Source organism: Theropithecus gelada, chromosome 13, assembly GCF_003255815.1.
Source record: "Theropithecus gelada isolate Dixy chromosome 13, Tgel_1.0, whole genome shotgun sequence".
Classification (NCBI taxonomy): Eukaryota; Metazoa; Chordata; class Mammalia; order Primates; family Cercopithecidae; genus Theropithecus; species Theropithecus gelada.
In genome coordinates, this window is record NC_037681.1 from 46,193,161 (window position 1) to 46,216,801 (window position 23,641).

At 40.6% G+C, this 23,641-nt stretch overlaps 1 protein-coding gene and 1 pseudogene across 2 annotated transcripts in view; one reads left to right on the forward strand and one right to left on the reverse strand.

Moving 5' to 3' along the window:
- Window positions 1-23,641, reverse strand: part of ASXL2 (ASXL transcriptional regulator 2) — a 158,341-nt gene that overhangs the window by 110,567 nt on the left and 24,133 nt on the right. Inside the window, exons 2-3 of one of the 2 annotated variants that reach the window (XM_025354224.1) lie at window positions 5,497-5,579; window positions 4,742-4,744 (exon numbers count right to left, since the gene is read on the reverse strand). In XM_025354224.1, the coding sequence (XP_025210009.1) occupies window positions 4,742-4,744; window positions 5,497-5,579 (86 nt within the window). The remainder of the gene's footprint in view (window positions 1-4,741; window positions 4,745-5,496; window positions 5,580-23,641) is intronic. The other variant, XM_025354225.1, reaches the window with a different exon arrangement.
- Window positions 18,430-18,530, forward strand: LOC112605422 (annotated as a pseudogene).

Genomic DNA, 23,641 nt, shown 5'->3' on the forward strand with positions numbered 1-23,641 from the left:
CTCCCAGGTTCACGCCATTCTCCTGCCTCAGCCTCCGAGTAGCTGGGACTACAGGCGCCCGCCACCACGCCCAGCTAGTTTTTTTTGTATTTTTAGTAGAGACGGGGTTTCACCATGTTAGCCAGGATGGTCTCGATCTCCTGACCTCGTGATCCACCCGCCTCGGCCTCCCAAAGTGCTGGGATTACAGGCTTGAGCCACCGCGCCCGGCCGCTTTTGTAGTTTTTATGTGAGAATATTTCCTTTGTCACAATAGGCTTCAATGCGATCCAAAATAACCCTTCTCAGATTCCCCAAAAACAGTGCTACCAAAACTTCTCCATGACAAGAATCATGTAACTCTATGAGATGAATTCAAAAATCACAATGTAGTTTTTCAGAAAGCTTCTTTCTAGTTTTTGTGTGCGGATATTTCATTTTTCACTGTAGGCCTCAATGTAGTCCCAAATATCCCTTCGCAGATTCCATGAAAACAGTGTTAGCAAACAGCTCCATGAAAAGAAAGGTGTAACCCTTTGAGATGAATTCACACATGACAAATCATTTCTCAGAAAACTTCTTTGGAGTTTATACCTGAATATATTTCCTTTGTCACCATAAGCTTCAATGTGCTGCCAAATATCCCTTCTCTGATTCCCCCAAAAAAGGGCTACCATACTNAAAATGGGGACTATAGGAAAGTTTCACTTATAAACTGTTTTGAGGATTACATAAGTTATTAAAGTCAGAACATTGAAAAATTAATAACATATATAGTAAGTCTTCAATAAAAATTAGCAATTGCAATTATTAATTTTATTACATCCCATCTTTTTTACTAATGCAATACTATTCAATATATCTTTGCAGAGAGTTGTAGGATAGCTGACTAAGATATAGTTTCTACTCCCCAAAGTACTGTATTCTAATAGGGAAGTCATATATCAGTTCAAATAATATAAACACCTTACAAATAATGCTATGAAAAAAAGTATTGTAGTTAATGTAGCATGGAATTGGTAATTAAGGAATTGAACAGTAATGTGGTTTCATAGAGATTATGAAATTTAAGCTGGACCTGGAGGAAGACTATGATTTTGACTCATGAAGGTGAAGCTGAAACATACTTGAAAAGAAGAAGCAATTAAAGTTTGATCTGAAATGTAAGCTAGCTAGCATTCCACATGAATTTTCTACAAATATACAAGAAGAGAGAGAAGATGGAGACAAGAAATATAGTCAAAAACCAACATGGACTAACAAATTCCTAAAATATATGAGAAGAAGTGAGTTCTATTACAGCATGCAGATGGACTAAAAACAGGTTAGAAGATACTTCATACTTCCCTTTTTTCTTGTTGTCAAAATATTCTCTTATCTCTTTTAGAAGGTTTATAGAAATACTTTTTAATTCTTGGCCCATCTGTTCTAACATTCTGCTTGTGATGAAAGTGGTAAGCCAATATTTGTTTTTCTTCAGAGATGGCTGTGCTCCTCAAGGGTGCTGTTAATTTGGCATTGGACCTCCTATCTCCTGGAGGTTATCAGTTATTTCGTCAGTGTTTCCAGTGTCCCACACATTTAATGACTCATTAAACAAATTCAGGAATCTTAGCATATTGTTGTACTCACAGCTAAGATTATTAGAGACAGAATAAGAACCAACAAAGAGAAGTAAACAGTGTCTGGAGGAATTCATGTGCAGATTTCCTATGCTCATTCCTTTCCATAGGGGGTTGCAGAGAGTATGCCCACCCTCTAGCACCAAAAATGCAGTCACATCTTCATGACATTTCTACCCAGGTAATCTTGTTTGAGACATAATTTAGGGTTTTTAGTGGAGGCTGGTCACACAGGCATTCTCAGTCTAGCAACAAACATGCCAGACTCCCAGAAGAAAAGCATGTTTTCACATAAAGCATGGTGTTCGTATAAACAACCTAGACTTAGAGACACAATCTTATCATTTCGAGAATGCTTCAGAAGCCAAGTTTCCAGACACCAGACAACGGTCAAACTTGTAAGGAAGCTCTTTTAAAATTACAACCTCCAACCTGCTATTATCAAATCTCTGTACAGTCAGCATGTGAGCAACGCCAGACCTCAGTCCAACCCCTGTGAGTTCAGGGTGGATTGAGCCCTGAGATGGAGGGAGCTGATATCAGAGTATTCCTCATTCTATAAAATAATTCTTCAGGCCGGGCGCGGTGGCTCAAGCCTGTAATCCCAGCACTTTGGGAGGCCGAGGCGGGCGGATCACGAGGTCAGGAGATCGAGACCATCCTGGCTAACATGGTGAAACCCCATCTCTACTAAAAATACAAAAAACTAGCCGGGCGTGGTGGCGGGCGCCTGTAGTCCCAGCTACTCGGAGGCTGAGGCAGGAGAATGGCCTGAACCTGGGAGGCGGAGCTTGCAGTGAGCCGAGATCGCGCCACTGCACTCCAGCCTGGGTGACACAGCGCGAGACTCCGTCTCAAAAAAAAAAAAAAAAAAAAAAAAGTTAATTCTTCAAATGTGTATATATATACACACACACACAAGACTGTATATATATGTATATATGTGTATGTGCATATATGTGTATATATGTGCATTAATGTGTGTGTGTGTGTATATATATATATACACACACACAAGACTCGACACAGCGAGACTCTGTCTCAAAAAAAAATAAAAAAAGAGACAGGGTTTTACCATGTTGGCCAGGCTGGTCTCAAACTCCCGACCTCAGGTGATCCGCCCATCTCAGCCTCCCAAAGTGCTGGGATTACAGGCATTAGCCACTGCACCCGGCCTTCAAATGCATTTTTAATTAATTTTAATTAAAATGTTTAATTTTAAAATGTTTACACTCAATTTTTGAGGGATGCGTTATATAAAGTATATAAATATATATATAGATAGATTTTTTTTTTTTTTTTTTGAGACAGAGATTTGCTCTGTTGCCCAGGCTGGAGTGCACTGGTGCAATCTCAGCTCACTGCAACCTCCACCTCCTGGGTTCCAGCTATTCTCCTGCATCAGCCATCCAAGTAACCGGGATTACACACACGTGTCACCATGCCTGGCTAATTTTTTTTTTAATAGAGATGGGGTTTTGGCTGGGCACGGTGGCTCACCCCTGTAATCCCAGCACTTTGGGAGGCCAAGGCAGGCAGATCACGAGGTCAGGAGATTGAGACCATCCTGGCTAACTTGGTGAAACCACGTCTCTAATAAACATACAAAAAACATTAGCCAGACGAGGTGGCGGGTGCCTGTAGTCCTAGCTACTCGAGAGGCTGAGGCAGGAGAATGGCATGAACATGGGAGGTGGAGCCTGCAGTGAGCCAAGATCGCGCCACTGCACTCCAGCCTGGGTGACACAGTGAGACTCCATCTAAAAAAAAAAAAAAAAAAAAATAGAGACGGGGTTTTACCATGTTGGCCAGGCTGGTCTCAAACTTCTGATCTCAGGTGATCCGCCTAACTCGGCCTCCCAAAGTGCTGGGATTACAGGCGTGAGTCACTGCGCCCGGCCTTCAAATGCATTTTAATGTTTTAATTTTAAAATGTTTACATTCAATTTTTCAGGGATGTGTTATATAAAGTAAGGCAGACTAATTTATATTTTACTTTTTCATGTCAATGAAGCAAACCTAATTTATTTCAGCCTACTGAAGTCTGACTATAAATCAAAAAAGAATTCAAACTGCTTTAGAAAGGGAGAGCCAATAAAAAAACCTCAACTAGAATTTCATGTCAAAGAAAAGAAAACGAGTGCCCATAGTCCCAGCTTCAGGAGGCAGAGATGGGAGAATCACTTAAGGCCGGAAGTTGAAGGCTGCAGTACGCCATGATCATGGCTGTGACAGCCACTGTACTCGAGGCTGGGCAACATAATGAGACTCCATCTCTTAAAAAAAAAAAAAGAAAGAAAGAAAGAAAAAATGAGAAATAAAATTTAGAACATGTAATGGCTACTCATCAAGAAATACAATGTCCATTTACAAATATTTGGGCATAGTTTACTGTTTCTCAATGGGAACACAATTGGCACCTGAGATGAAAAACTATTCAACGTGAAGCAATGTCCAGCACAAAGCAAGACATTTAGCATTCCTGTTACCTGCCCGCTAAATGCCATTGTGTTCCCCTACCCCAATCACTGTGACAATCAAAAACAGCCCTCCAAAATTCTAAACTCCTTCTCTAAGAGTGTTACACAATGCCACCCATAGTTGAAAACCAGCAGTAGTTTGAAAGCACTGCAAACTTTTCCTATCTTAATGAAAATCTAACATAGACTCCCAAATTTCTGTCTTAATATACAGAGCATACCTAATATAATTTTAACATTTCTTGATGATAGAGAGTCTTAAGAACACTGACTATTGGCCAGGCATGGTGGCTCACACCTGTGATCCTAGCACTTTAGGAAGACGAAGCAGGCGGACTGTCTGAGCTCAGGAGTCCGAGAAGAGCCTGGGCAAAATGGTGAAACCCTGTCTCTACTGAAAGTACAAAAATTAATCAGGCATGGTGGTGCGTGCCTGTAATCCCAGCTACTCAGGAGGCTGAGGCAGGAAAATTGCTTGAACCCGGGAGGCAGCGTTGCAGTAAGCCAAGATCATGCCACTGCACTCTAGCCTGGGTGACAGAATCAGACTCTGTCTCAAAAAAAAAAAAAAAAGACTATTAAGTATTATTGTAATTTTTTTTTTTTTTTTTTTACAAGACAGCATCTTGCTCTGTCACCAAGGCTGGGGTACAGTAGCACCTTCTTAGCACTCTGCAGCCTCGAACTCCTGGACTCAAGCAATCCTCCCACCTCAGCCTCCCAAATAACTAGGACTATAGGAGCATACCACCACATCTAGTTCATACAATTTTTTGTAGAGATGTTTCACTATGTTGGCCAGGCTGGTCTCAAACTCCTGGCCTCGAGCAATCCTCCCACCTCAGCCTCCCAAAGAGTTGCAATCACAAGCATGAGTCACCATGCCTGGCCTGCTATTGTAATATAATAAGATTCTTGGAAATAAGTCTGTGTTATCTTTGATCCTGTATTAATGACCCAAGTCAATATATCTGAATATGATAAGACTATTATTTGACATATATACTGATTTACAGTTCTTTTTCATTTTATCCTTTTGAGCCAGCATTATTTCTTCTGGGATCTGTCTACCTCTAGGATTCTCCCTGTATGAGAGTAATTTTTATCACTAATGACCAAGTTTATTAAATCAAAAAGTCTGAAGTGACAGATGAAGTCTTGAAGATGGCTCCAGGTCTTCCTAAAAATTAAAGTGCATGGGCTTAAAGATAGCTACCCTCTAAGAATTTAACTTACTTTTGGTTTTAAAACTATGTAATAACTTAAAAAATTCCAAAGATCTGACAGTTGAATAAATCAGAACAAAGCATTTATTATTAAATAATTAATCTTCAGGACTAAAGTACACTATTATATACTACCAAATACTCTGATCGAGTATTATAATTATTACTAATAATATTTAAATAACTCACCTGATTTCTTTTAGTCCTTCTCTCTGGATAACTTGAAGAATTTCTTTATGACTCATGGGTGTATTGGGGTATTTTTCTAAGACCTGAAAAACAAGTATATAATAATAAATTATTTCTTATCTCAAGTTCTTATAATTCTATATATAATTATATTTCTTATGTCTTAATAATTATATCCAGAGCATACATATCCAGAGACTTTTCATCCCTTATATTTCAGAATAAATGAAAAATTAACAATATATATCAGATCTTCTTTCCCTCAGTCATAAATAGTAAGTCAACTCCTGAAGCAGAAATTGACCAAAAAAGCTAAAATTAACAACCCAATTATTCACTACTAATAATATGCAACTGTTTACTTTCTACCTCCATCCCCACATCCCTTCACTACCTGTGACCTACTGCAAGCACATTAAGATTATCCATTTCCTGGTAAATGTATAGCAAAGCCTAGTAAATCACAGGAGCACAATAAATTCTTAACCAAAACAAGTAAACAATATGATTATAATAAAATTAAAGTAATATCTGTGTTTTGGTTCTGGTAAAGACAGAGTAAGCATAGTCCATTCTGTCTCTACCACTGAATGCAACTAAAAACCTGGACAGAATGCATGAAGCAGCTATTTGAGGACTCCAAAAATGGTAGCAGGTGGCCTAGGGAGAAAAGCATAACTAGGAGTACCACACTAGTCCAGCAGTGAGTTTCCTGATTTTGTTTCCCTCTGGTTCCCCTGAGCCTGGACTTAAAGGCAGCCCAAAACCCGGAACTGCAGGCTAAGTGCAGGGAGAAAGTGCTCCAAGAGAAAAATCTTCTTTGGTCTGAGGCACAGTAAAGAGGGCATTTCTAAATGTTGGATAGCGGGAGAAAAAATTCTCTGGGTTTTCCCCCCCTTTTCTTTTTCTCTGCCGTTGCCCCAGGCAATCGCATGGGAGCAGCTGTGGTAATACTAGCAGTAGCTAGACAGGGACCTAAAACTCCAAGAAAGCAGAACCTTGCAAGTGGTCCTACAAGCATGGGAGGAATTCCCATGGTTTATCTCGGCCAGGCACAGTGTTTCGTGCCTGTAATCTTGGCACTTTGGGAAGCTGAAGCGGGCAGATGACTTGAGGTCAGGAGTTCAAAACCAGCCTGGCCAACATGGTGAAACCCCATCTCTACTAAAAATACAAAAATTAGTCAGGCATGGTGGTGAGTGCCTGTAATCCCAGCTACTCAGGAGGCTGAGGCAGGAGAATCACTCAAACCTGGGAGACAGAGGTTGCAGTGAGCTGAGATTATGCCACTGCACTCCAGCCTGGGCAACAGAGCAACACTCCATCTCAAAAAAAAAAAAAAAAAAAATTAGCGGGGCATGGTGGTGAACCTGGGAGGCAGAGGTTGCAATAATCCGAGATTGTGCCCCTGCACTACAGCCTGGGCGACAGAGCCTGTCTCAAAAAAAGAAATAATGTCTAATAAACAATTCAAACTTACTCAACATAGGAATAGTAAGGAAATCAGCAACTCACAAGAGAAAAGATAAGCTATATATAATAAACCTAAAGTAACAGAGATGTTGGAATTATCAGACAAAAGTAGCTATTACAACAACTATGCTTCAAGATGTCTGGTGAATATTCTTGAAAGAAATAGCTAAGAGTCTCAACAGATATATATGTATATTTCGTATACGTTTTATTTTGTTGTTTATACTTACATTTATATATGAAACAAAAATACAATAACCAGTAATATGTCCAAACATAATACAGCAAGATAAATGGCAGCCAAAATTCAAATCCAAGTCTTGCACCACTATAGCACACTGTGTCCTGTGTTTGTAACTATTTTCTCATTTGGTCAGTCATAAAATCCAACACATATTTCTGTGTATCATGTTCCTTGATCTCTCTGCTACATCTGACATTAACTGTTCCCTTCACAGACTTCACCCTTCCAGACTTTTCTTTTTCCCCAAAATATTTTTCTCAGTTTTCTTTGTAGATGTCTTTTTCTGTGCCCATCCCTCAAATATTTTATAAACATCCATTTACCCCTTTTACTTTTCACTCCACCAAAATTTCCCTGAATAACATTAACCACACCAAGCTTTCACCAATCACTCACATTTTGATGAATGAAGCAGCAGTCTGTTAAAAACTATTAAAAACCTGTAAAAGTTGGATATCCCATAAGCATTTCAAACTTCAGATGTCCAAAGTTAAACTTACTGCTTTCATCCAAGTTAAGGCCAATACAGAAAACTGAACCTTTATTTATTTATTGTCTATATACTAAAAATGTATTAAAGTACTGAAAATAAACAAAAATACACCATGGACCTGGACAAATAATAGTTCACAAAAGGGTTAATATAACTGGATAATAACCATATGAAAAAGAATTTGCACACTGAAGCATTTATGAATGAAATATGATGTCTGGGACTTCAAAAAATACACAAGAAGTTATGGGTTTAAATATAGCAAGATTGGCCATAAATTGGTAATTATAGAAGCTAAATGATGAACACAAAGATATTCACTATATTATTGTCCACTTTTACGTACAAATTCAATATCCTATAAAAATTTATGAAGCAAACGAAATACAATATTTGACTTTACTAGCAATCAAATATAATACATTTCAATGTGGGTTTTTTCCTGCCAATTTAAATGGCAAAAATGGCTACGTTTGCACGTATACATCTGTCCAACGAGCTAGAAAACTGAAATAAGTATTTCTAGAGTGTCATTTCTCTGGCATATCAAATCTTAATTGAAAGGTGACTATGAAATCATTATCAGAATGAGCCACACTCAGAACTGAAAATATGCCGGGCGCGGTGGCTCAAGCCTGTAATCCCAGCACTTTGGGAGGCCGAGACGGGCGGATCACGAGGTCAGGAGATCGAGACCATCCTGGCTAACACGGTGAAACCCCATCTCTACTAAAAATTACAAAAAACTAGCCGGGCGAGGTGGCGGGTGCCTGTAGTCCCAGCTACTCGGGAGGCTGAGGCAGGAGAATGGCATGAACCCGGGAGGCGGAGCTTGCAGTGAGCTGAGATCCGGCCACTGCACTCCAGCCTGGGTGACAGAGCAAGACTCCGTCTCAAAAAAAAAAAAAAAAAAGAACTGAAAATATTTGTATTATTCATGGTAATGGTAAAAATTAATATTTTCTAATATATTCTGCAGAACAAGGAATTAAGTTATTTTAATATTCTAATGTGTTTGAAACATCATAAGACATTAAGCTATTAGAAGTGGAGACCGGTTGGGTGCGGTGGCTCACACCTGTAATCCCAGCTCTTTGGGAGGCTGAGATGGGCAGATCACAAGGTCAGGAGATCAAGACCATCCTGGTTAACACGGTGAAACCCCATCTCTACTAAAAATACAGAAAAATTAGCCGGGCATGGTGGTGGGCGCCTGTAGTCCCAGCTACTCAGGAGGCTGAGGCAGGGGAACGTAAACCCTGAAGGCGGAGCTTGCAGTGAGCGGAGATTGTGCCACCACACTCCAGCCTGGGCGACAGAGTGAGATTCCATCTCAAAAATAAACAAATAAATAAATAAATAGAAGTGGAGACCGAAAACTGTGTCTTTTTAGTAAGGATTTCACTGATTTCCAAGATGTTCTGTACTTTAATCAAACAGAGTAAACCAGTTGGTTAAAACTACTGAAGGAGGCCAGACACGGTGACTCAGGCATGTAATCCCAGTACTTTGGGAGGCCAAGGCAGGTGGATCACCTGAAGTCAAGAGTTCAAGACCAGCCTGGCCAACGTGGTGAAACTCCATCTCTACTAAAAATACAAAAATTAACTGGGCGTGGTGGCGGGTGCCTACTGTAGTCCCAGCTACTAGGGAGGCTGAGGCAGGAAAATTGCCTGGACCAGGAGGCGGAGGTTGCAGTGAGCCAAGATCGCGCCATTGCGCTCCAGCCTGGATGACAAGAGCGAAACTCCATCTCAAAAAATATATATATATTATATAATATATAAAAAATATAATATATAATTTATATATTATAAAATATAATATATAACATATTGTATATTATGTATAATATAAAATAACATATATAATATACATGTTATATAAATATATAAATTATATAAAACATATGTTATATATAAAAGATATATATGGAGTATTTATTTTCTTTAAAAAAAAAAAAAAGTTTATCACAGGTTCCTTTAAATGCTAGGCATTTAGAATTAGTTTTTTTAAGGCCAGGTACAGTGGCTCACACCTGTAATCCCAGCACTTTGGGAGGCCGAGGGCAGATCACTTGAGGCCAGAAGTTCAAGCAGCCTGGCCAACATGGAGAAACCCTCTCTCTGCTAAAAACACACGCAAAAAATTAGCCAGGTGTAGTGGTGGGCGCCTATAATCTCAGTTACTCAGGAGGCTGGTTCAAGAATTCAAGAATCACTTGAACCCAGGAAGCAGAGGCTGCAGTGAGCCGAGACAGCGCCACTGTACTCCAGCCTGGGTGAAAGAGCGAGACTCTGTCTCCAGAAAAAAAACAAAAAGTTTTTTATTGTTGTCTTTTTTGAGACAGGGTCTCACTGTATTGCCCAGGCTGGAGTGCAGTGGTGCAATCACAGCTCACTGCAACCTCCGCCTCCCAGGCTCAAGCAATGCTCCCACCTCAGTCTCCAGAGTAGCTAGGACTACAGGCATGTGCCACCACACCTGGCTAATTTTTGTATTTTTTTGTACAGACAGGGTTTTGCCATGTTGCCCAGGCTGGTCTTGAACTCCTGGGTTTTTGTACTTTTTGTAGAGAGGGGGTTTAGCCATGTTGTCCAGGCTGGTCTCAAATTCCTGGGCTCAATGTTCCACCTGCCTCGGCCTCCCAGGGTGCTAGGATTACAGGTGTGAGCTACGATAACTGGCCTAGAATTAGTTTTAATATAGAAAAGTATTATACTAATTTTTCTCAGACTGCTTAAAGCTATAGTTTGGGGGAGAAAGAAAAATGTTTTTCAATTAAAGATTTAAATACTACACTTTTAAAACTTTTTATTATGGAAATCTAAAAACATTCACCAAATTAGAGAGAACATTACAATGAACCACCACATACCCATCACCCATTTTCAACAATTATCAACACATGGCCTATCTTGTTTCATCCATACCTTCAGCCACCCTCCGTCCACAAACTGGGTTATTCTGAAGCAAGCCACTGACATTTCATTCATATTATTGTGATATATATCTCTGACAACAAGGACTTAAAAAAATATTTTACACCTCAGAAAATGACTATAATTCCTTAACATAAAATTATTTAGTCAATGTCCCAAATTTACAGGAAAAAACCACTGCTTTTAAATACTTGATTTGTTCAAATCTATAGACTTACATATACTGGATTTGGCTAACACATGTCTTGAAGTATCTTTTAATCTACGGATTTCTCTCATTCTTTTTTCTTCCAATTTACTTACAGAAAAAAACTAGTAAGCTGTACTGTAGCTACACATATCCTGTATCGTGCTAATCGTATGGTCCTCTGTCCCTTGCATTTCCTGAAAATTAGAATCGAAACCTAGAGGCTTGCTCAGATTCAGATTTTATTTTAGCAAGAAAACTTCATAGGCTTACGGTATACTTCCTACCACGCCACATCAGAACACACAAAATATCTATGATCTCCTTTTTGAGATGCTAAGATATATCAGTGGGATAGATGTGGTCTACCTGATCCACTTATTATAAAGCTTCCTATCAGCATTTCAATCTAATTGTTTTAGCAGCCACCGATGATCACTATCTCCATCATTTTATTTAGGGGTTGGAAAGTGCTGATGGTCCATCGTTCCTTTTTCATTTATAAGCGAGAGCCCTTCTAAAAAGAAATGCTTTCCACTATCTATTTGGTTACCCCAGGTACAATCCATATTGAAAAAGCAGGATAAGGCTGCACGTAGTGGCTCACGCTTGTAATCCCAGCAGCCCAAGGCAGGTAGATCACCTGAGGTCAGGAGTTCAAGACCAGCCTGGCCAACATGGTGAAACTCCGTCTCTACTAAAAACACAAAAATTAGCCGGGTGTGGTGGCACATGCCTGTAATCCCAGCTACTCAGGAGGCTGAGGCAAGAGAATCGCTTGAACCCGGGAGGCAAAATTTGCAGTGAGCGAGACTGCGCCACCGCACTCCAAACTAGGCGACAAGAGCAAAACTCCTTCTCCAAACAAAAAAAGGCAGGATAAGCAACTTATTTTTGTATTTACTGTTTTCAGAATAATTAGCTGGTTTTCTGGCATGCTGCAAAGGTGATGTTGGTTTTTGTTTGAAATACCACTATTATGAGTATCATTTTATAAAGTACCATTATGCATTTAAATATATTTTTGTGCTTTAATTACTGTATTTCCTCACTTGTGAATTGGCTATTCATTGGCTATTGTCCACTTATATACCATTTGTGAGAGCTCTCTAATTTACATTAAATATACTGAAACATTTACTGTCACATTTACTACAAACCCTTTCTTCCAGTTTATTCTTCATCTTTTTATCACTATTGATTTTCCATGAAAGTTTTTATTAATTCCACGTATTGTAACTGACTGGTCTTTTCTATTTCTTTAAGCATGTTTACACTTAAATGTAGTTTCCCTCCCTTTGATAACTTAATACTTTTTCTGTATTCATTTACATTTAACTCTTATAATTCATATAAGAAAAAGTGCATGGGCCGGGCTCAGTGGCTCATGTCTGTAATCCCAGCACTGTGGGAGGCCAAGGCGGGCAGATCACTTGAGGCCAGGAGTAAGAGACCAGCCTGGCCAACATGACCAAACCCTGGTTCTACTAAAAATACAAAAATTAGCTGGGTGTGGTGGCACATGCCTGTTACCCCAGCTACTCGGGAGGCTGAGGGACAAGAATCTGAGGCATGAGAATCCTGAGAGCCAATCCCTGGGAGGCGGGGGTTGCCATGAGCCGAGATAGTGCCACTGGACTCCAACCTCGGCGACAGAGTGAGACTCTGTCTCCCCCACCAAAAAAAGAAAGAAAATGTGCATAGACAGAAATGAGAAAAATGTGCAGACACACTAGAAAAAAACCAAGAGGGAGAGAATGAGGGGAAAAAAACCCTGTCTTGGCCACATATATTACTGAGCAAACATGCTGTATGAACCATTACATTATCTTACCACAAGTGGAAAAGACTACAGCAGTTTTGCAAAACTGTTAGCTTACATTAACCACAGGAGGGCAGTGTTTATCAAACAAAACCTCATTCCACTGCTGCTCATGGAACTTCAAAGTACAATTTTTAGAAACTACTTTATGACTCAGAATAATTAAAATCAACACGACATAGATTTAAAGCTAGATTTTTAAAGGGTGCTTAATATATTCACTTCTTAGCTTGTAGATTCTCAATTCAGTTAATAAAAACGATTTAAAAATTTTATTTTCTGAACACTCAAGAATAATTGAGTTACCTCCAAGATTCAAGTTTGATTCTAGCCTAAATAACAGGAATATTTCAATTATTGTTGCATTATGAGTTCATTCCAGATATACAGATGTGCAGAGTCTGAATTCTGTACAATCTATATGACTGTTACATTTTAAATGTCCAAATAAGTAATACAGTGATCTTTATATAGAGTTCTATCAGTGTTAGAAGGCTCATTTACTGCCCAAAAGCTTTAATTAGGGTAACTTGTGCCATACCAGTAAATCAAATCAGCCAACAATAAAGAGTGAGAAGAGACAAGAGCTTATGTTATAGAACAATATATCAACATTTAAGAGCCAGAGAAGAACAACTAGGAAATAAACTAAGTGACCAGAGGGATAAGAAGAAAACCAGAAAACACTAGTGTTTCAGAAAAGACAAAAGTATTCTAAGGTTTAGGTGGTCAACAATGTCAAATGCTGCCTAGAAGCTGAGATAACAACAGAAATTTATCCCCTGTATTTGGCAACAAAGGGATCTTTAATTAGCTTTGTAAATTCAGATTCCACTTAATGTGGAGGGAAGAAACCAGATGTGAGGGGATTTAGCACTGACTGGGAGTAGTAACAGGGAATTAAAACAACTCTTTCTAGGACAATAAAGAAAACAAAATGTGGAATTGAGGAATAATTGTTTCGTCAAATGAAGTTTCACTGAACCAGGATAAAGGGAGACCCAAACATCCCTAGATATCCCATATTCCCCCTTTCCACCATGAGAGACAAGTAATTTCAGATACATTTTTTGACAAATCCCTCATTATCTGAGCTTGAGGTACTAGTTCCGATTTGACACTCAAGAACAAAATGAATTCAGAGGATCTGGTTTCCCTCAGTTACCAAACTCATGATACACTCACTCACCTGAGTTCAGGAGCTCAACACTGATGAGAGTAACAAGGAACACATGGTATTTCGACAGAAATGTTATCTAAAAGAGCCTTCGGAGGAAAGAGGGAAAAGGTCCTTACCTGGCTGTTTAGCAGTATCTGTTGATCACTACCTGTGTCCTGAGATGCACTTTTCTGTTCAGCTTCTGTCACACTAGACTCTCGTGGTTCACTCTACTCTACCTCTCTACTAGTAACTTCCTCATTGCCCACAGTCTTTTAATGTTGGTCTCCTTCAGGATTCTTTTCTTCTCAGTGTTTTACTCTCTTGGACATTTTCATCCTCCCATGGCTTCAAAAATAGCTATGCTCCTATAGCAGCACCCTAATACATCCCCAGTACTGCTTATCACAGTGCACCAGTTTTTTGTTTTTGAGACAGGGACTCACTCTGTCGCCCAAGGTGGCCTGCAGTTCCATACCTGGAGTACATGATCATAGCTCACTGCAGCCTCAAACTCCTGGGCTCAAACAATCCTCCTGCCTCAACCTCCCAAGTAGCTAGGACTACAAGTGTGAGCCACCATGCCCAGCCTTATTCATCTAGTATTACTAGTGCCTATTATATGACAGATCTAAAACACTTAATCGTTGGCTGATGGAATTAGGAACATGGGTGGCAAGACTAGCTTTAGACACTAGTAAAAATGCCTCTTTTAAAAAAAAGCATAAAAGCTGAGGGAAGGCCGGGCGCGGTGGCTCACGCCTGTAATCCCAGCACTTTGGGAGGCCGAGGTGGGTGGATCACCTGAGGTCGGGAGTTCAAGACCAGCCTGACCAACATGGAGAAACCCCGTCTCTACTAAAAATACAAAATTAGCCAGGCATGGTGGCATATGCCTGTAATCCCAGCTACTCGGGAGGCTGAGGCAGGAGAATCACTTGAACCCAGGAGGCGGAGGTTGCAGTGAGCTGAGATCTATACAGAGAGGCACCTACAGATATACAGAGAAGATTACAGAAGCTGACTTTGTAAGCTCATGGGCATAGTTTACCTAGGGGTCCCTCAATTCTGAACAGCTCTATCAAGTCACTTTGGTTTAGTCTTTCCCAGCTTGGATTCTTTTAATTATCCAAAAAGTCTGGAGGTTATACACACTCCCTAGTTCAAGAAAAAAAAGCTCTCAATCAAACTCTCTTCAAACTCTGAAGAATTAATAACACTAACAGTTAATACTTATCTAGCATTTAATTGCCAAGCACTATTCTAAGTGATTTAGATATGTTAGCTTATTTAACCTTTACAATAAACCTATGCGGTAGACACTATCAGCCCATTTTTTTCAGATGTGAAAACTGAGGTGCAGAGAAATTAAATAACCTGTCTAAGGTTTCATCAGCTAATTAATGAAAAGAGCCACTGTTGCTGCTGAGTTGCCCAACTTGTCATCAGCAGAATCCAACTCTCAGCACCCTGTGTTACAATTCCTCAAAAACAAGAGCCAACCATTTCAGTGGCTCTGAAGGTGACAACAATTTGTAGACCTAGTAGGTGCTCCTCGGTGCTTCCACATCTAATGATAAAACGCAAGTACAGCATATGACAAAGGCACGATAAGGAAAAGAGAAATAGGGGCTTAGACTCCTCAGGAATGATGGCCTCAGGCAAGCAACCTTGATCAGCTGCAGTCTGGCCATGAGTGAGGGAAATCTAGACTAGGCAGTGGCAGAGGGAGATGATGAATATCAATATGGCCTCGGAACCAGCTGCTGCAGCAGAGACTATGACCTATTCCACTAATCCTCTATAGTAAGCCATTTTAAGAGACCGCTGCCAGCGTCTGTCTTAAGGAGCTAGTGTCAAGAACAGGCTTACTGTGGAGCACAAGCCATTAAGAAACACATCCAAACAGAACCTTTCAGTGTACTGCAACACATACGTCCCTCAAGAACCTCCTCAGCTCTGGCAGACAGCGCCTCTCACACACTGTCAGCATGCCACCTTCGCTCATGCTGCTCTGTATCTGACATACCTTCCCTACTCCTTTTGACAGATACCTCAAAGTTTATCTATCACTTAACAAAATAGCAAAGATTTTTAAACTGGTAATATTAAATTCTTCAAGAGTTGAATAAGACAGGTACATACACACTAAAACAGTGGAGAGGGTAAAATGGTACACCTTTATAGACAGTAATTTGGTAACAGGCCAGGCGCGGTGGCTCACATTTGTAATCCCAGCACTACTTGGGAGGCCGAGGTGGGTGGATTGCTTTGAGCCCAGGAGTTAGAGACCAGCCTGGGAAACATGGTGAAATCCTATCTCTACTAAAAATATAAAAATTAAGCTCACAACTGTAATCTCAGCACTTTGGAAGGCCAAGGTGGGCGGATTCCCTGAGGTCAGGAGATTGAGACTAGCCTGGCCAACATGGCAAAACCCCGTCTCTACTAAAAACACAAAAATTAGCCGGGCGTAGTGGTGTATGCCTATAATCCCAACTCGGGAAGCTGAGGCAGGAGAATCGCTTGAACCCAGGAGATGGAGGTTGCAGTGAGCTGAGATCATGCCATTGCACTCCAGCCTGGGCGACAGAGTAAGACTCTGTCTCAAATAAATAAATAAAAATATAAAAATTATCTGGGCATGGTGGCACACACCTGTGGTCCCAGCTACTCAAGAGGCTGAGTGGGTGGACTGCTTGGTCCCAGGAGGCAGAGGTTGCAGTGAGCCGAGATCGTGTCACTACATGCTAGCCTGGGTGACAGAGTGAGACCCTGTCGCAAAAAAAAAAAAAAAAAAAAAAAAAAATTGGTATTAACTTCTACAGCCTTTCAAAGAGTGACACCCTCTTACCCAGTAACCCTTCTTCTAGCAAATCTGTCAAAGCAAAGTAACAGAAATACATGAGGCCTAGGCACAAAAGTGTTACTGCAGTATTATTTGTAACAAAGTTATAAAAATAAATAATCTAAATAAACACCCAATACTAAGATAATCAAGCAATTTAACTCCCCTTCCAAAGAGATCAATCCTTAGTACATGAGCAAAGAGAGAGCACAGGCCTCTTTATCTTTGTGCTCCTCAAATTAGACAATACCCAAAACGTAAGAGAAATCCAATTATTGCTAAATTGAAAATATATTGTTATTAAAAATGCTTTTGAGTTTCCAAAGATAAGGAAATGCTTATGAATGTAAAATTGAATACACAATAAGATTTCGATTAAATTTTAAAAACAGACAGGATTAGGAATAAATATACAAATATTAATAATATGACATTAGATCAGAGTGTTAATTTATAATTCAGGCCCACAGTATAAACAGGCTTCAGGATTCCATGAATCCCTTTGGAATCAGATATAGTATTTAGTGTTTATATCTTTTTCTGGGGAGTAGATCCATAGCTTTCATCAAGTTCCAAAGGGACAGTGGGTGCCTGTAGTCCCAGCTACTTGGGAGGCTGAGGCAGGAGAATCGCTTGAACCCAGGAGGCAGAGGTTGCAGTGAACCAAGATCCCGCCATTCCACTCCAGCCTGGGCAACATGAGTGAAACTTTGTCTCAAAAAAAAAAAAGAAAACCTCAAAAAACAAAGTGCTCCAACTTACTTTCTGATTAAAATGCAAGAAAACCGGCGGGGTGCAGTGGCTCACTGCTGTAATCCCAGTACTTTGGGGGAGAGAGGTGGGCGGATCATCTGAGGTCAGGAGTTAAGAGACCAGCTTGGCCAACATGGTGAAACAGTCTCTACTAAAAGCACAAAAATTACCCAGGCGTGGTGGCACGCGCTTGTAGTCCCAGCTACTCGGGAGGCTGAGGCACAAGAATCGCTTGAACCTGAGAGAAGGAGGTTGCGGTGAGCTAAAATTGCGCCACTGCACCCCAGCCTGGGTGACAATGTGAGACTCTGTCTCCAAAAACAAAACAAACAAACAAAAGGCAAGAAAACCATAAGTTAGCAAAAAAAAAAAAATCCTTACAATCATTTTTCATCTCTACCCCCAGAAAGTCTTGGAACAAGAAAAAAATCACGATTATGATATCTACGTAAGAGAAGAAGTAAAAGAAAGGTATAATTATGGAAAAGGAAACAATTTATTATTTGTAGATGTCTTTCTGATACTCTTAAAATAATTGATCTTTTTACTATTGTTGATTTGAACAAATATGTAAGCACCTACTACAGCTGCATTTCCTTTTTTTTTTTTAACTTTTTTTTTTATTTTTTATTATTATTATACTTTAAGTTCTAGGGTACACGTGCATAACGTGCAGGTTCGTTACATATGTATACTTGTGCCATACTCCCTCCCTCCCTCTCTCCTTCCCACCCTCCCTTCCTTCTTCCCTCCTTCCCTTTCTTCCTGTCTTCCTTCCTTCCCTCTTTCCTTAAGTCGTTTAGTAAAACGAGTTCAACTCGTCAGCATACAGCTGCATTTCCTAACAAGTCATCCAAAATACAGCTATACTATGACTACTCAAACTTATACTCTACTATCCTCAATATATTAGCTCCACAAGATTAAGTTAGTCCAATTCCAAGGTCCCTCAAAAATAAGTCTCACATATGCCTTTGGTAATGAAGCTATCCTCTGTTAAAATGCCATTTTTGTGCTCCCTTCTGCAGCACACATACTAAGAACATGCAGAGAAGATCAGCATGGCCCCTGCACAAGGATGATATGCAAATTCATGAAGCATTTTGTATTTTTAAAATATAATAAAAATTTAAAAAATAAAATGCCGTTTTCTCCCCAAACCCATTATCAATGCATAATCTTTTTTAAGGGTCCAGAATGACAGCTATAAAGACTGTTATAAGAGAAAGGCATAATTTTTACTGTTAGTTGCTGTGGGTCCATGAACTCCACAAAGCTTAAGGTAGATTTGTTTCTAGGAGTTTACCTACCATTCAACATTCTTCTGCTAAAAAGGCCCTGATTTTCTTTTGGAGATCCATCCCCTACTCCACTCTAAATCCACACAGTGGAAACCAACACTAGCAGTAACACATGAAACCCAATTAGCACTTCCCATCCTCTTGACCACAGTGAATGGTTTACTAATGGGAAGAAGTCTCAAGCCAAGGGTAAAGGGCAGAATAAGAGAAAAATTAAAACTTTGTTAACTCCAGCAACCACTGGAGTTAAATCTGCATGATGTGAGGCTAAAGCTAACAGCTTTCTTGCTCCACAGAGTTTGAGGATCAAATTAACACCCCAAACACAAAGAGACAGAAACACAGCCGGGCGCAGTGGCTCACGCCTGTAAACCCAACATTTTGGTAGCCCGAGGTGGGCGGATCCCGAGGTCAGGAAATCGAGACCATCCTGGCTAACACGGTGACACCCCGTCTCTACTAAAAATACAAAAAATTAGCTGGGCATGGTGGGCGGGCACCTGCAGTCCCAGCTACTCGCAAGGCTGAGGCAGGAGAATGGTGTGAACCTGGGAGGCAGAGGTTGCAGTGAGCCAAGATAGCGCCACTGCATTCCAGACTGGGCGACGGAGCAAGACTCTGTGTCAAAAAAAAAAAAAAAAGGCCGGGCACAGTGGCTCACACCTGTAATCCCAGTACTTTGGGAGGCTGAGGCAGGCGGATCACAAGGTCGAGATCGAGACCATCCTGGCTAACATGGTGAAACCCCATCTCTACTAAAAATACAAAAAAATCAGCCATGTGTGGTGGCAGGCGCCTGTAGTCCCAGCTACTCGGGAGGCTGAGGCAGGAGAATGGCATGAACCCAGGTGGCGGAGCTTGCAGTGAGCTGAGATCACGCCACTGCACTCCAGCCTGGGCAACAGAGCAAGACTCCACCTCAAAAAAAAAAAAAAAGGGAGAGAGACAGAAACACAATCTTGATAATGCATGTATTTATTTATTCAGAGACAGAGTCTTGCTCTATCAGCCAGGCTGGAGTGCAGTGGCGTGATCTCAGCTCACTGCAGCCTCCATCGCCCAGATTCAAGTAATTCTCCCACCTCAGCCTCCCGAGTAGCTGGGATTACAGGCACACGCCACCACATCTAATTTTTGTTTTTTTTGTTTTTTGAGATGGACCATGCCCATCTAATTTTTGTATTTTTATTACAGATGGGGTTTCACCATGGTGGCCAGGTTAGTCTCAAACTCCTAACCTCAGGTGATCTGCCCACCTCAGCCTCCCAAAGTGCTGGGATTACAGGTGTGAGCCACTGCACACCTGGCCTATTTTTGTTTTTTGGTTTTTTTTTTGGTTGACACCAGTGTTTTATTTCAGGAAGCAGGACTTCCAGACCTGGGTCTGTCCAGTGGAGTCCTGGAGCCTCCAGCTTCTCACTTGGCCTTTGGGTTATGGAACTTGTATCCAGCAAAAACAGCCTTGTCCCCAAGAGCCTCCTCGATCCTCAATGAATTGGTTGTATTTGGCCAGGCGCACCAAGGGGTAGGGGGCGCCAGTCTTGATCTATCCTGTGCAGAGCCCCACCACAAGGTCAGCAATGAAAATGTCCTCAGTCTCCCCAGAGCAGTGGCTCACCATCACCCCTCAGCCGTTAGAGTGAGCCAGTTTGCACACCTGGATCGATTCGGTCACCGAGCCAATCTAGTTGACCTTCAGCAGCAGACAGCTGCAGGCCTTCTTCTCAAAGGACTGGGCAATCCTCTTGGAGTTGGTGACTGTCAGGTCATCCCCCACAATCTGGATGTCCACCCCTGAGAGGAACGAGGTCCAAGTGGCCAGTCAATCTGGTTAAAGGGATCCTCGATGGAGACAAGTCTAGGTGGCAGCTGGGACAGTGTCCTATACCTCATTTTTAATACTACATAGGCTACAAGTTCTAGAATAATGCCAAATAGTAGTAATGATAGAAATTTCTTCATCACATGTCTAATTTTTTCAAATACTTGTTTCTAGCAATTTGCCATCATTGTGTTATTGGCTGTTAGTTTGATTTTTTTTTTTTTTTGGCAGGGGGGAGATGGGCAGCTTTTCTCAATAAAGCAATTCAAAAAACAAGGCTCTTTCCAATGTGGTAAGCCATGTGGTGAGCCATGTGGTGAGCCATGGAGTTCTTCTGTATCCAACCCAAAAAGAGAACACATAGAAAAAGCACACCCTATTCTTGAGCACCTTGGCTAGGAAGTGACACGTATTACTTCTGCTCACATTCTACCGCAAAAATAGTCACTTGGCACTATCTAGACACAAGAGAGTCTAGGAAATAAAATCCTTGTCTGGGTAGCTGGGACAAGGATTGTACTTATATGTTCCCATCTCTACATACAGTTTTCATCATTGACCTAGTAATTTAATGAATCAATAATTTTCTAATAACAAAGTAGCTTTGCATTCGTGGAATGAACTTCCAATTAATCATGGAGCTACATTGGCCACCTCATCATCCTAGACTAAGGCAGGCACTCTCCTGCTTCAGAATCTTTGCACTGTCTACTCCATCCATGTAGAATGCTCTTTTACTGGATGTATGCAAAGCTTCACTGCCTTCATATGTTTGGTCATATGTCAACTTCTCAGTGAAGTCTTCCCTGAATATCCTATTTAAATTACGAACTACTTCAAAACCAGCCCAGCATTCCCCAGTCATCCAGCTTTCCTTTTCCACACAGCATTTACCACTAACATACTATACACTGTAATTTATTTATTTACCATGTTGTCCATCTTTCATCCCTACCTACAAATCTGTTAAATTCCATGCAGGCAGGAATTTATTTTATTTTATTTATTATTATTATTATTATTATTTTTTTTTTTTTTGAGACAGTGTCTCTGTCACCCAGGCTGGAGGAAAATGGCGCGGTCTCAACTCACTGTAATCTCTACCTCCTGGGTTCAAACAATTCTGCAGGCAGGGATTTTATTTTTCCTCATTTGTTCACTGCTATATCCACAGATCCTACAGCAGTGCCTGGCATATAGTAAGTGCTCAATAAATATTTAACTACATTCAATGTTGAATACAATGAATCTCCACATCTATGACACTGAGATTTAGCGTTTGCAAATTGATCCTACTCTAAGCCAACCTAAGACAATTACTAAAGAACTGCTCCCTCCATTAGCTTACAGATGTAAACAATTGATTCTTTTAAATTGACAATATTTATAACATTTCCCCTGGTCTCTGCCTAAATCTCTTATTCTATATAGTGAAAGCCAGAAAAGGTTTCAGAACAAAATGACAAAATGGTCTCTCCAACACAACCCAGGGTATATTATTAGTTCGGTGTCTTCCTTTACTCCATAGCAGCCACGTCCTCCTCATCTCCATTGTGTCTACATTCCAAAAAAAAAAAAAATTTTTGGCCAGGCGCGATGGCTCACACCTGTAATCCCAGCACTTTGGGAGGCTAAGGCAGGCGGATCATGAGGTCAGGAGTGTAATCCCAGCACTTTGGGAGGCTGAGGCAGGCGGATCACGAGGTCAAGAGATGGAGACCACACTGGCCAACATGGTGAAATAGCATCTCTACTAAAAATACAAAAATTAGCCGGGTGTGGTAGCGCACGCCTGTACTCCCCAGCTATTCAGGAGACTGAGGCAGAAGAATCGCTTGAACCCCGGAGGCAGAGGTTGCAGTGAGCCGAGATCATACCACTGCACTCCAGCCTGGCAACAGAGCGAGATGCCGCCTCAAAAAAAAAAAAAAAATTAAAGCCTAATACACAGAGGGAAATTGATAAAGGGAAGAAATGGTGACAAATAAAGTGAACATAAGTAGATACCTAATTTTTTTTTTGTTTTTTTGAGATGGAGTTTCACTCTTTGTTGCCCAGGCTGGAATGCAATGGTGTGATCTCGGCCCACTAGAACCTCCGTCTCCTGAGTTCAAGTGATTCTTCTGTCTCAGCCTCCTGAGTAGCTGGGATTACAGGCGCCCACCACCACACCCGGCTAATTTTTGTACTTTAAGTAGAGACGGGGTTTCGCCATGTTGGCCAGGCTGGTCTCGAACTCGTGACCTCAGGTGATCTGCCTGCCTCAGCCTCCTGAAGTGGTGGGATTACAGACGTGAGCCACCACACCTGGCCTCTTCTTTTTGAGATAGGGTTTTGCTGTGTTGCCCAGACTGGTCTTGAATTGCTAGGCTCAAGTGATTCTCCCACCCCAGCCTTCCAAGTAGCTAGGACTGCAGGCACACACCACCATACCCAGCTAAGAAACCTGAATTTTATGTGAAAAACTTCAGACTGAAATATATATTCAATTACTTACATTTTATACTTTTCTAACCATTTAAGGAAATATTATTTAATTATAGCTGAACTTCCAAGCTGTCTTATAACTTTTAAGCAGAAAGTGTTACCCTTAAAATATATCCCTTATGTGGCAAAACTAGTGATTTCATACATTGCTGGTGGCATTACAAATAGGTATATACCTTAAATAAAGCAACATAACAAAGAAGCAAATTACAAGTAACCATATTTCTTATCTCTCCAAAAGAAATACCACAAAATACAGGGATGAGTTCCAATTCTTAAGATGGACTAAGCATATTCCACTCTGTCACTCCCACTGAATGTAGCTATACAACCTGGACAAAACACAGAGAGGAGCTGAAGACTCTGCAAAGTAAACAGACTTTTCTTAAGCTCACGTGGAATATCCAACAAGATAGACTACATCCTGAGCCATAAAATACACCTTAACAAATTTAAAAAAAAAAATCATACAATGTCTGTTCTCAGAGCACAGTGGAATTCAACTAGAAATCATTAAGATAGTTGGAAAATCCTTAAATATTTGGAAACTAAACAGCACACTTCTAAATAACACATTGGTCAAATAAGAAATCTCAAAATAACTTTAAAATATT